This window comes from Pholis gunnellus, assembly GCF_910591455.1.
Source record: "Pholis gunnellus genome assembly, chromosome: 2".
Lineage (NCBI taxonomy): Eukaryota > Metazoa > Chordata > Actinopteri > Perciformes > Pholidae > Pholis > Pholis gunnellus.
Genome location: NC_136536.1, coordinates 21,295,696 through 21,310,316, shown reverse-complemented (window position 1 = coordinate 21,310,316; position 14,621 = coordinate 21,295,696). Strand labels below are relative to the sequence as shown.

Sequence of the window (14,621 nt, the reverse complement as noted above, 5' to 3'; positions counted from 1 at the left end):
TTTGAAAGCGCCCGTAAAGCTCAGGTGAATCAGTCGCATCTTATGAGGACATAATGCGACAAGCTGGGGAAAGTATAGAACTGCATTTTTTCCAACTTCTTGTTTGCTGATTAATGAAATGCATCACGAGGAAATGTGTGCACTCTAGTGTCACCGTCCTGCATCCAGTGAAAATCTTAAGGGCCTTGAACTAAAGAGGCAGTCACCCATTGTTACCAACTCAACTTAAACCTGCAGTAACATCACCTTTCTTTGCACATCCAGCAGTTATGGAGCAGCTCTATGTTCTATGTAAAGTAGCGATGAGAGACGCTACAGAGGTCCTCAAAGCAGAGGTGAGCTGCAGATTCAGGTGATGGTTCTCTTCATCGCTACAAGCGACCGCGTTTACGTTGCCGTGTGATACATTGTTATGAAAGTATTGACCGTTGCTGCTTCCGCTTTCCTCTGGTGAGGTGTAGCATTCAGCTTGTGAGAACAATTGTGGCTCTAGAAGGGCTTATCAAAGTCTTAAGTTTTTTTATTTTCTTGTTGGCTGGAAGTGCCGAGTTAGGATTTTACGTCACTGCTGACTGTGAAAACAGTCGGTCGGTTTGTCCTGTTTTAAATGATACGAGTAGAGCTGAGCAAAGCTCAACGCTCTCTGACAGCTACAGACATTGTTAGGGTGGGAATTCTTTGTCTCCGACAGTTTTCTAAACGTTGAACCTCCACAAAAAAGATGCCCAATTTAACGGGCTCACAAGTGATGCTCACCCCAGGTACTGAAATTAGAACTGTCAAGTAAACCACAGCCGTGTGATACAATAATTACTATAAAGATCTAAAGACAAAAAGGTGAAAGGTGCAAGTTTAGTTCACTTTCAGTTCACATTATTAGTGACTTTATATGTCCATTGAAATTGCTGGATTAACCAGTTCCTCCAAGTGACACTAGATGGCAACAGCAGCCTATTGCATGTTTCACTGATTTTACATATCTCTCTCTCTCGCTCTCTCTCTCTCTCTCTCTCTCTCGCTCGCTCTCTCTCTCTTTATTTCTCTCTCTCGCTCTGTCTCTGTATCCATTATGCACTTTATCAAATTTCAGCGCAGGTGTGTCTAATCTGTGACCGTTCATCTCTCTTATTGTTTGTAATACTTCAGAATTGGCTGTAGAGTGGCACAGTGACAGGAAACATTTTATTGTAATGCTCAAATTACTTTTGTCTTCAAGGAAGTTATTGCGTGCCAATTTTATGAGGATTTTTTAAAGGAATGAATATGTTTGTCTTTTGTTTATGCTTGCATGTCTTTGCTGGCTTAATAACGCTCTATAAGAGTCATAAAAAGTCAAAAAGAAGTGAGTAGTTGGTAAAATGTAAATGTCTTTTGTTTAATATTTCCAACAGCAGTGTTTCATTTATTTGGCTGTGGAGGCCACCACAGCTGGAACGTTATCCTCCCCCTAAAGGCCACAAAAATGAAATGAGTGAAACATTATCATTCTCTTGTGTTGCTCAGCCCTGTAAAATGTGTCAGTGAAGATTGCAGTCCCAACACAATTACCCACATGTGGTGAAAGGCCGACGCCGTGTTCACACAGGGGGCGTAACCTGAGCAGCGCGTTAGCAGAACGGTAACGGCTTCAGTGCTCCGTCTGTGTCCACGCATGGAGTGCTGAGTGCAGGTCACCTGCCTTTTGGCAGCGCTTCAGAGGCCAAAGCACAATCACTGGAGTTGTGGGCGTAAAACAGAAGAAAGTAGACATGAAGTGGAAAACTATGCTTCCTGTAGTTCACAAACTACTGTGTTCATCAGTGAAATACAAATATTTCAATGATCTTTTAAAGAGGTACACCAGCGATTTAATATTGTATTCCCATAAAGTTGGGGAGCTCACAGGGGGGACTTAAAAAAAGAAAACTCGAAATCAAAGCAGCAGAGGCAGAGAGATCCCAACACTGTCCCTAGTGTGGGTGAAACTTCAAAAACACTAGATCCTACATTTCCCATAATCCTACTCGATGCGTTTTTTCATCGCATTTTCCGTGAGACCTGCCCCGTCTTATAAGCACCCGCGTTTTACAAAATCCACAACCCTAGTTTGTAATGCAAGCTTTTTGTTAAAAAGTTCCCAAGATGATGTCACTATGACATCATCAGGGTTATTTCTCCGGGAGTCTTCTTGAGTCCCCAGCAAACAGCCAGTAAGTCATGTATGGAAGCAGCCGGTCACTAGTGGGGAGCTAGCGAGGTATCGGGGAAATAAGAAAGACCCATGGTGTCAACATTGTCAGTGGAAACAGTGTCTGTGTAATGTATACATACAGGTGCAGCACTACAGGCTACACGTTACAGAAATAGATACAGTTACAGCCGACTCACTGTGGGCCATCTGTCAATCTCTCACATATAATGGACATGTATGTCCGCTGACACGTACAGGAAGAAAGAAACAGATCTCAGTCAGATACGAAACTGCTTTCAAAAGTTGCATTGTGTTTCTCGTGGCAGGTTGTTGTCGCAGTAAAAAGCCGTTAATGCCCGGAGCATCCCGCGTGAGCCCCGGTAACACCTGTGCATCTGAAACACAAGCTGTCGCACTTTCCTCAGATTCTGTCATTATTTACTTATATTGTGCTATATTTTGCTATTATTGTCTTAACGTGAGATGAGGACAAAAATCAGACATCAAGCATTTTTGAGATTTTTTTGCTACAAAATGTGCAATAATCACATCTAATAAATCGCTAGACGAGCCCATAAAAACACATTTGCTCATATGTCGGCCTAAAAACAAATACATATATAAACCGTAGTCCATGCCAACATATTGGCCTTAAATAAAATACCTGGGTTTGTTGATGCTGTCTGTCTATCGATCTCCTCCGCTGTGTTTCAGCAACCTGGACAGCGCGCACACACACACACACACACACACACACACACACACACACACACACACACACACACACACCTTCTACAGAAGGCCCATCAGGTCTCAGGAATACTGCTTTTACAATGCCACCACCACTCTACAGCAGAGACTACACGTCCTAGCGGTATGCTAAATTCCCAGTGTTTCATTCCCAGATGGTATACAGAGGCGGCGGCGCCACTTCAGAGCAACACGGCGCCGGGATCCCTCCTGTCGGTCTTTTCTGTTTGTTCGAGCGGCCCTGCCGGAATGAGCCAGATGTTGTCTCTGATTGGACGAACCCGCCTTACTTGTTCATACCTAAACCCGTGTAATCAGCTGGAGATTCTCCGCTGATGGAGCGGCAGTGTTGTCTCTGTCTTACACACTCAGGAAACTCATTCAGACTTTATGGGTGTGAGAGAAACAGCTGTGTTCATGAACACACCCACACACACACACACACACACACACACACACACACACACACACACACACAGGAGGGAAGCAGATGGGGACACGCTTCATTATAGCAGTACGTATGAGCCGGTGAATAGCTTGATGTTTTATCATGTACTCCTCTGACTGCTTATCTAGTCAGACATATGGTAACACTGCTATTATGCCATTTAGATGAGTGAAAACCAGGTTCAATGAGATCCTTTAGTTTGCTCAGGTTTCGCCTTGAATTTCAATGGATTTACATCCTTTAAGCGACGTAAAGTGTCTCGCTGCGTGGATACAAAACGTTTTTTTTTTCTTTTTCATTTTGTATGTTTAAATGCATGTATTCATGTCGACTTGGGCTCAGGCGTATGAGCTCATACGCCGTTCATCACAGAGCTTCAGCCGGTGTTTGTGAGGAAAAAAACCTGGAGGAATGAAGAGCAAGACGAGTAAAGGGGATAGCAGGTAAGAGTGGAGGGTGAAAAGAGAAGATGCAATAAAATAGAGGGGTGAAAAGGGGGGGAAAAAAAGAGCAAAAGAAGGAGAACATTGGGAAAGTGAGGGTGCAGAGGAGATGGCAGTGAAGGAAATAGAGGGAGAGAGGGGAGTGAAGGAGTTGGTGAGGTACAGATAAGCCCACAGCTATATCGGTAATTGTAATCTGCAGGAGCTGACATGGTTCTGCATGTAAAGCTATTAGGCTGACTGTGAGCTCAACAGCCAGCTTCCCTCACCGCACGGTCAGACGGTCTTGTGTACAGCAGGGGGGCGATTATCGACGTCAGTCACAAGATGATGCTGGTTTGAATAGTGTGCGTCGGAACCTTTGCTCACGATGCTCCTAAAAGTGTGGAAGTATTTCAGACAGAGATCCAGCAATGCTGTGCTGTGTGAACTCAAATTGGAAATGGCTTTTCACAGCAGTGCGACTGCGATTCACATCTAGGAGCGCTTTGTAAAGACGGCAGTGAGTCGGCAGTGTCCTGTTTTGCTTTTTGTCCCCGATCATGATTTATTGGCAATATCAACACGCCGAACTTGCTTCTGTCAGTAGTAGTAGTCACTCAAAATAGATTTTCGAAATAGATTTCTTTATCGCCCTCGTGTTATAAGTTATATCGGCAATGCTAGTTTTATGGTAACGTAACTTTTCACAGTGCGTTTTGTCGGCTGTTTTATATTTTCTGTTTGCTTTAACTAACATTGCAGACTGTTGTTACAGTCTGTTAATCGCTTCGGTTATTTTCCTTTCCCCACACTGATTCAAAAAACATGATTATCTTAACTTCATATTACTCCAGTGATAAAATCAATCCGTGTCAAGTTTGAAGTACTTAACTTAAAGCAGCTACAAGGAATTATTATTTTTGTGTTTATTTTGGCGGTCCCTGTGGATGAGTCTCTTTTAGAAAAGCGTTGACTGCAGCAGGGTCTGGCAGTATGCCCTACGCGGTCCTGGTCCTGGTCCTGGTCCTGGTTCTACAGCAGCGTGGTGGCTTTCAGCGGCGACCCGCACAGCAGCCGCTGCAGAGTTTCTGGTGAACCTGCATGATTTCATCTGATTTTGCGTGGAATCCGACCCGGTGGCACCGATGATGAGCATTAACAATAGCTATATAGAAACAGCCTATTTTCTCGCTGATGGTCTCGTTTACTTACTTATCGGTGTTAAATTGAGACCTTTTTTTTAATCACCAGTCAAAAGTTCCTGACAATAAGTCCATTTATGGTTTTATTCGATACTGACAAACACAGTATACTGCATACAGACGAAATATAAACGGCTATCCGATGCCCATATCAGAGCTCACAGCCACAGTCTGCCTTCCCCAGTCACCTCACCCAGCACATCTTCATCACCTGCACATATGGGTTGCATAACTTAGCAACATCTGGAAACAAAGCCAACGACAGCCCTCACACAATCACTCCACACCCTCATCATGAGTCCTAATCATAATGCAGGTCAAGGCACTGCAGTAGGACTATGTGAATGGGGTGATAAGAGGATGTGAGTTCAGGGACCACCTCGCACCAAAGCACCCTGATTATCTATCTTGGTGGTCTTCTCTTGTTGCCAGGATACACCTTTTTAGATCGCTTTTTAAAATACAGTATGTCTCGTCAAAATGAACTCCCTCTTTGAAGTATTTCTGATTTGTTTGACCCCACTGTAACATTAGACCATATATTATAATGTAGAAAATACTGTACGACAACAAATTGAAACATTAGGGAGGGAGGGTCACATGATAGGGGGAGCAGTCAGAGTAAAGGTAATAGATGGAGGAGGAGGAGGAGGAGGAGGAGGGCCAGTGGCCCTTATTGTCCTCCCTCTGCGTATAGCTGCCTAGCTGTAATTATCAGTCAGATTATTATTGAGTGCTAATTTATTGCCTCGCTGGGAGCTATGTGTTAAATAAACGCAGCGGAGTAAATAGAGAGAGTGAGGGAAGAGGGAACGGGAGAACAGACTGCTGCTGCTATCAGATGGCTACACAGCACACGCATTGCCCACGGGGGGAAGAGCGAGATGCGCGAGTGTGTATTTGTCCGTCCCAGGCATCCTTACAAGCCCAAACACCAGCGTTCCGGGCCCATGTGTCGTGTCGACGATCAGTTGGACTGTGCCGCCCTCAGATGCTCTCTTCACGTCCTCCCTTCTGTACTGGATCAGGGTGTTGGCCCCTCCGTAGCCGGTATCACTGTGGCGTCTACCCGCCAGACGCACTCGCAACTGCTCAGACAACCGCCATCTGTTGTCCCCTCAGCCTCAAAACACGCCGAGTACTGTGCACTGTAAAAAAAATACATAAAAAAGATGTACGCATGCAGCTCCACCAGAACTTAATTGAATAGTCTTGCATTTTCAATTTAAATAGGAACCATCGGATCAAAGAATGAGTTAAAAAAAATATGATTTCACTGACTAGATAATTAGACTAGTTGGACTTACCGGTATTTCATTCATTGGACAGCTTTGATGATGTCATCCCGTGTCTTCAGTACTAGTACTATTATTTTTCTTTAATGAAGGGAGAGTTAACATAGGAGTCCCCCTTCTACAGCATGTGGTCCAGCACTGAAAATATCTTTTTGACCCACCAGTGTTTTTCACACACCAATTTTTGTTACGACTATCTCAACAGGAGACCCAATTTGGAACTGAAGCCTCTAGCTGCCTTAATTAATTAAGAAGACTATATTTGTGTTGTTGGAAACCATTTCTTTCTGCCGCGGGACTGCTCTCGGACCTCGCCATCTGGGAAACGTTTTCGGGTTCGTTGGCATCGAGGTCAAGTTCAAGAGCTCTGATCCTTTCATTACCAAATCACATATCTGACGCCCTCTAACATTCGTCAGGTCTCTGATCACTATAACATGCATGTCATGACTCCTCCACATCCCAGACAATCCATTTCTCTTCTCCAGGTAGAAGTACAGGTCTGACCAACGTCAGTGGGGCAAATATTTATATATTTTTAGTCATTTTTGTTGAGTGTTACTTACATAATACATATTTTACCACACACTGTAAAACGTTTGGATCTGTTTTGCTGCTGCATTAAGACAACATGCGTCACAGCGTTCCTGATGTGTTTTTTTTTTAGTAACGCTCTACTTTTTTGTTTTTTGGAAATAGTGCGTGGTAGAGGTCAGCCTCACGGCGCTGCTATGTTTCTAACAGAAAAAGTAACAAAGTTAACATGCAAAACTGCATCGCGAACAACGTGAACCGCCTCCACCTCTCTGCTAGATTCTGGTTTTGCTGTGAGATGCTTCCACAACAGAGGCTCTCATCTCCCGCTCTCGCTTGCTGGGATTTTGTTTTGTCTCACTTTTTGTTTTTGTTTCATAGTTTTCTCTCCGTTCCCCCCCCCCCCCACACTTACTCCCGCTTGCTTTTTCGGTCTCACACACATTTGCACATTTTGATTCGCTCTGCCTGGAGCTTCTAAATAGACGCTTCACACCTCTAGCTGTGTACTGACTGGATACGTATGCAGAAGGTGCCCCGAGCAAGAAGAATGTGCGATAATACATTTGTAAGCTAATCTCCTGTATCGCTCACGGCGTACCAGCTGTCCTATTCCATTACGCACCTTCTTAATAACTGGAGATATTTTTCTGCACTTGTTTACATTTGTTACATGTTTGGGATTCTTCTTGTCTTTCCTTCTCTTTCCTTCTTCTTCTCAAACAGATGAGTTTTTATCTCTTTTCATTGTTTTCACTGAAGTCATTTAGGACAATTTTAGAGCAATTTAAAAAAGCTCCAGAGGAGAATGAATTGGATATCCTGTATGGCAAGTGGAAATTGTTTAATCATTATAAAAAGTAATGAAAATGAGCTATTGCAATACACTCAGCCGACCTTTTTGGTGACAACAGTGGCTATTTTTTTTGTATGTATGTCTAAAAGCACAGTGTTTAATATATCTGTAGTTTTACACTGCTTTGGGATTAAGCATCCCATTAAACTTAATTTATTTTGTATGCTGGCTCATTTGGTGGAAATGCTCATACTCACCGTTACTTCATTATTCAGTTTACTACTGATTTGCATTATAATTGTTTTACACTGAATGATTTAATTTAGCTCTGTGAGGCTCCGTTTTACGTAGCACGCTGCTAATGTCAGCTATCACGCTCACTGTGATAATGCTAAGTTGCTGTTGCTAACCACGTACGGTGTTCATCGCATTAGTTCAGCACGTTTCCATGCAAAACTAAAAGTACAGCTGAGGCTGAGAGGAAAGTCTGTAGTTTTGCAGATATTTGGTCATAAACCAAAATATTGGGCAAGTTTGACTGGTTGATGGGCGCTATAGACACTGTTAAGGGATCACCAAAGTGTTTACAATGCATTCATCCTCTGGGGACCATTTTGTCTGCCTAAAATGTCGGCCTGTCGGTTGCGCGTGGCCGTCGAAACGGGCCAATTGCTCCCCGTCCCGGACATGCTGCAGGGAAGTAAAAAAAGAGTTTGGTTGTAACGTTAGTATTTCCAGAATCCAGCAGCAAAAGTGAACTGCAGTCAATGAGCCGACATGCTAAAGAGCGCTGTTCGCTAATTTTGCTATTTTTATATTGAACGTGCTGCGTATCCAAATTGCACCAAATTCGATAAACTCCTCGGGGGCCCCGCGCGAAACACCCACCGAGTGTGAAGCAGATCAGACGAGCGTTTCTTGGAGACATGCGAAGAACAAACCGACAGAAAGATTGTCCTCGCTTTAGAGTTGGATGACTCTGCTGTTATCTGGTTGGAGCCCTCTGCTCCTGCAGTTTTCACTTTTAATTGAAATGAATGAGTGCTAACGCAAAGCAGAGTTACAGCTGGACTCACTGACACACATTAATGCAGACAGAAAAGACCGAACAAATGGATGACCAAGGGTTCCCAACAGAGAGACAGACTGAACGAACATCGGCGATTCGGCGTGTAAGCCTCAGCCGTCCTCTGTGTGTGTGTGTGTGTGTGTGTGTGTGTGTGTGTGTGTGTGTGTGTGTGTGTGTGTGTGTGTGTGTGTGTGTGTGTGTGTGTGTGTGTGTGTGAAGTCACGCCTGGCTGGCTTTTATCTGCCATAGACTCGCAGGTCCCTGGAGGGACACCAGAGGACTCATCTGATTCACTCGCAGTTTCATCTCTGACTGCAAATTAAAACGCAGACGCAGATAGGAAGGAGAGCTCTGTTTTTCAAATTAAAATCCGTTCAGTTTCTGCTTAATCCCCGCCAACAGATTCTCGCCTAACGTATAAAATGAACGTGAACAATTCCCTCATCCTCGTCCCCCCCCCTTCCTGCATTAACATGCACCAGCTGCAGCTCTCACCCGACAGTGGGAGTATCTCTCACATCAGACGACCCTCCCCGCTCTTTGTCTCTCCTCAGTTAAGGTCTGTTTATGAAACGCAGACGATCGACTATGATTTGATTTGGCGTTCAGCAGCCCTGATAATTATGATGAATCTTCCTCCCTCTGTACGCCGTGCGCTCGTTGTCTCTCCTCTTCTTCTGTCCCGATGCGCCTGATGTTTTCAGCGGTGCTGTAAAAACATTGACTGGCATTAATTTGCCGGGTGTACCAGACTGTGTGAGATTCAGTGCATTAGGGTAGTTCAGATAGTGTCTGACAGGCTGTCGGTATCGGAGCTACTTTGCAGTTGTTATTCAAACTTTTTGCCTGTTGAACCCGCGGTGTGACAAACGCACCCATCTGTTGTCAGCTGTGTCTGAAGCAAGTTCCATGAAGTTTTCCTCATGTTGATACATTTTAGTGCCGTAAACTTTGGCACAGGATCCTGGTCTGAGGAAAACCTCGACTGATGTGACACGGGTGTGTTTGTGCTTCAATAGCCACGTTTGACCAGCGAGGATTGAGTCAGAACATCTATTAACCTTTAACCTCTATCACATTACGGACAGTGCAGAGCATACCGCGTGTGTGTGTGTGTGTGTGTGTGTGTGAGTCCGTGTGAAATGAGGCAAACAACCAGCAGTCAGTGGAGTTGTTTGTGCCGTTTTAGAATAGGTCGTAGTTGAATGAAATTGTTATGCTGCCAAATTCAGATTTCACAGAAGTCTTCAGTTTACCACTTCACAGCCAAGATTTCCCATTAATAAGAAGTAGAAATAAAGTGAGTTTATTCAAGTCCATCTCATGTCTCAGTATGTTTTACATGAACTTAATAGATATTTATGAAAATGCCGGTGTTGCGGTTGTTGTGGGGAGTTTTTGGATGAACAGATCACATCTGAGATTTGTTACTTAGGATTAAGTTTGACCGTCTCTAGAAGGCTTTGCTGAGAGTTTAAAACTTGTTCCAGTGTACGTGATGTATTGTTACGTGGAAACGCGACACCTACGCATGACAACGGACGTTGTGGGAAACATCTCATTCAGCAGTTCATCTTTTGAAATGAAAAATATCTGCAGATTCGTAGATTTGTAGAACTTTTCAGCAAGGGAGAAGATTATACAAGTCATACAAGTTTGAGAAAACTTTGTTTCTTTATGCCTTTTGATTATAGAATTCTTTGTGACACTAAATACATTTAGCAATTGTTAAGCACAATAGCGTTGTAGTATCTTTTTTCTCTGACCTTTTATTTCATCAATAATGTGATTCATTGAATTCAATTGCAGGCATTTGTATTTGAACTATGGGATAGCCCTAACCCAAACACTGTGTGCTCCTCCTTTCTTTTCCTAACATGCTTTGTGTCTCTGCCTCTTCTACTCTTTCTACTTTCTATATCCCCACTTCTCTAGTCTGCAGATGAGATACCTGTGATGGTAAGCTTCATCATAACCTTCCAACCTCCTGCTCTATTGTCCCTTCCATCCATCCATCCTGCTGCTTTCTAACCCTCGCAATGTTTTACGTCCCCACTTTCCTCTTGCTTAGGGTCACTTCACAAAAGTTCAAACTGCAATCGTCACGATTATTCTCAATAATCTCTATTCAAGTTAAATCTTTTACGGATCGCTTTCTTTCTTTCTGCCACATCCTGTCTCCTGGTTTAATGCTCCCATTTGTCCGTCCGTCCAAATAATTCCATCCTTTCCTCCCACTTGTTTACTCATTCCATAGCTGTCAGTCTTTATTCTTTTTTCCATTTTTCCGTATCCCGCATACATATTTCCCTACTTTGCTATTTGTCTTTATTTTAGGTATTGATTCTTTTATTTTATTTTTCACACATTTTTTATTCTGACCTTTTCGTCAAAAAGATTTTTTCAAAAAGACAGACATTTTTTTTCATCTGTGACTACTGCAGCATACTATAGTATTGGGTCCGTGTGTTTGTGAGAGAGCCAGAGCGAGACAAGCAGGGACTGAATGAATCAATGTGCTGATTTGACCCATTTTAAATAGTAAAAAGAAAATAGTAATTCAATATGTGCCGGTCACCTTTACATCTTTACAACTAGACCTAAATCAATGTTGTTCTTTTCAATAGCTGCTCAAAGAAATGAGTCAGTTCATCTTCAAATAATTTGCTACAACAACAAAGTTTCACCTCCCGTTCTGCTGCATAGATTTATTTAAATTATTTTAAATAGCTCATTTTTAAACGTGGTTCAAGACCGTCAATTAGAAGGACGCTTGATCGTACTTTCAAAGGTTAATCTGCGACGTGGAAACGCAAAGCCTGTGTTAACCGTTCCTGCTGCAGCTTCCAGCTCCACTGCCGAAGTTGACGCTCACTTCGGGGTTACACATTTACTACAACCAGACAACTTTCCTTTACTCTTCAGAGATGTCGAACACACTTCTTCCCCTTCAGGAGAATCAAGAGTGCTGTTATTGGCACCTGTCTGTCATCATCTAGCTTCTGATCGCAACACAAACGGTCTCATGTGGACTGAAACAGAAGAAGCTGTACAACAGCAATAAGGTCACAGACTCTTTTTTTTCATGTTTTTATTTTTTCCTGACATTAGAAACATCTGCTCAGGTAGACACTTTATTTACCCGGCTTATGAATATACCTAATCCAATTTCTGTTCGCCAACATTAGCTTGAACTTAACTGTGGAATCCAAAGATAATTGCGACGGGCCGAGCCACAACTGCCCTCCAAGCTTCTTTTTTTCATTTTTTCCTTTATGTGCCGTAAACTCTCCCTGGTAGTTTGTTCTAAGGGGTCGTTCATCAGTTCATTCAATAAAGTTCAATAAGGGACAATAAGTTAGACAATAAGTGAAGTATTCGAGTCCTGACACTTGTGGAGCATTTTGTTCTGAGACAGAGGAGGTTAAATAAAAGTGGAGCAACAGAAATAATGTCTTTTTAATTCTCTCTGCACCTTGTTTAGGCTCCTCCCCCTTCATTTCTTTCTCCAGTGTATCTCCACCACACGTGCTGTTTTTATTTTCTCCCGTCTTTCAGTCAGTGTGGAGCGTGTTTGCACGGCATATGAGCCCGTTTGGTCAGCCTGCTTTCACACACCTGTGGATGCTTTTGCAAACATGTGTCCATGTTTGTCACCTTCGGTGCCTTTATAACTACTTGAAAATAACATGTGATCTGTGGTGAGAGGGCTGTAAAATGCTCGAAAAGTAACGCACACCCAAGGGGCTGTGATGAGGTGCTGATCACAGGGAGGAGACTTGTACCAGCACTATAGGTGTGAATCATCACTGACCTTACGATTCACTTCCATTCCAATTCACCTGTCAGCGATTCAAATGCACAACGATTCTCGATGCTCAACGTATTGCATCCTCAATGTTCTATATTACTGCACATGGCTACTTTTTCAAGAATTAATACAGGGCATTTTACACTGCAAGGAAAATTTCACAACCAACTGGCATTTTTACACTTAGTTACAGCGGCTAGCAGGCTTTTACTTACTTAGCGACAGGGGGAACAACGCCACGGTTGAATTTCAGGCTGCATGCATGCGTTTCCTTTCTTCAGATCACAGATCAGCTAATATTGGTAGCGAGAGCAACAAGCTAGCGGACTGCCGAGTGTTGTCTCTCCCCTCCGCACACCCCTGGGTGACACAGAGACCAGAGGAGAGGAGAGAAACTAGCGTGACGGACAGTTAATGACAAACACAGTAACATCTCACACTGAGCTGAAATGTGCGAGCCGCAGATTGGTAACCACTGTCGTATGGTATCATATTGTAGCACTGTTGGAGAATATTATGACTAAAAATCTAATTGTATCTGATATTTAACATGCCAACATCAACAAAAAACCCATCAGCATCACCATATACCATATATTTCACGAGTCTACTACTTTCTAGTGAGAAAACGTAGCAGTACACAATGTTTAATCCTTTCCTCTCTGTGTGTGTGTGTGTGTGTGTGTGTGTGTGCGCGCCCTCTTGCAGGCTCAGCAGCTACAGCAGAAAGATGTACAGCTGAAAGCATTGGATGCCTTCTACAAGGAGCAGCTGGCACAGCTGGAGAAGAGGGTACAACATTTACACACACACACACACACACACACACACACACACAGACGCTTACAAAGACTTCATTAGAGGCTTTCACAGATTCCCAAAGTTGCACATACTGTACACACAAATCTACAGATGCGCTCACACATACACAGTGTCTATACACTTGGACAAACTTAACTTTGCGACACACAAATAGATAAACAGCCCCAAACCGAACACACTACACACTATTGTACAATCGCACAAATGCAGGCACAAAAAAAACATGCGATACTTGCCAACGTGCTTCGTGCATGTTCGCTCAGCCGCCGCACTATGACAGAAAGTGGGTGGACATAACTGGTCTGTGTTGTAACTCTCATTATGCGAATTTTGCAAAAATGAATGGCATCGGCTGTCTGACTCTGGTCCAACACACCTGCTGGAAAAACAGCACGAGCACTCACGAGTGCAAATGTGTGACAGTGACAATCACATTAAAGGGGATAGTTTGGATTATTTGAAGTGGGGTTGTATGGGGTACTTCTCCACAGTCGGTGTATTACCTGCAGTAAATGGCGGACCCCCCGGTCTGGAGAAGCGGAGAGGAGTACAGGCTAAGGAGAAACGAAATGTACCGCTGTGGATCGGGCCAGCAGCAAAAGGTATTTTAGCCACATAAAAGAAAGGCCCACCTGAATAAATCATGGTCAGTTGAAGTGTGGGCTATATTTATAATATTTTCAACGCTTTACCTTGCCGCCAGACAGCCGTTTCTGGCGGGGAACTGAGTGACACAATGACACAAACAAACTAACCAATTGAAGCAGCGGTCGATCAGCAACTCACGTGATCTGCGAAGTAAAATACTTGTTTTTGACAAAGGAGTCTCGTGGCTGAAAATCTAAATATAGTGCACACTTTTATTGATATTGAGGGTGCTAAAAATGTTTTGCTGCTGGCTCAGGACATTGTTTAGCTCCCGTATTGGTATTCCTTTCTACTTCTCCGAACTGAGGGGCGTGCCATCCACTCTTGGTAAACTGTCCCTTTTGACACGGTGAGTAGTTGGTTTGGTAGTTTGGTTTTCTTTCTGCACTTCTTCTGTCTAACTCAAAAGTTAAACTACAGCTGACACAGCTGCCCGAGAGAGCATGCACACGAAAATCCGTCGGAAAAAAGCACTGTGTCGGTAAATGTGAGTTCAAAAGGGAACACCGATTTTTAGCCGGCCTGAGCATCTCCACAGAGCCCTTACAAGCCCTTTCATCCCCTTTCATCCGTCCGTCTGTCTGACATTTACCAGGCAGAAAAGGTGTAGAAGCTGTTGGTCACGAGTTAAGTCTCGGCCTCACCGGGTGC

At 43.5% G+C, this 14,621-nt stretch overlaps 1 protein-coding gene across 1 annotated transcript in view; it reads left to right on the top strand.

Annotated features, from left to right (window-relative positions):
• LOC306709484 (MICOS complex subunit mic25a-like) overlaps positions 1-14,621 on the top strand; it is an 80,545-nt gene that overhangs the window by 19,946 nt on the left and 45,978 nt on the right. The window contains exon 5 of the mRNA XM_079177658.1: positions 13,209-13,292. Within this exon, the coding sequence (XP_079033784.1) occupies positions 13,209-13,292 (84 nt within the window). The remainder of the gene's footprint in view (positions 1-13,208; positions 13,293-14,621) is intronic.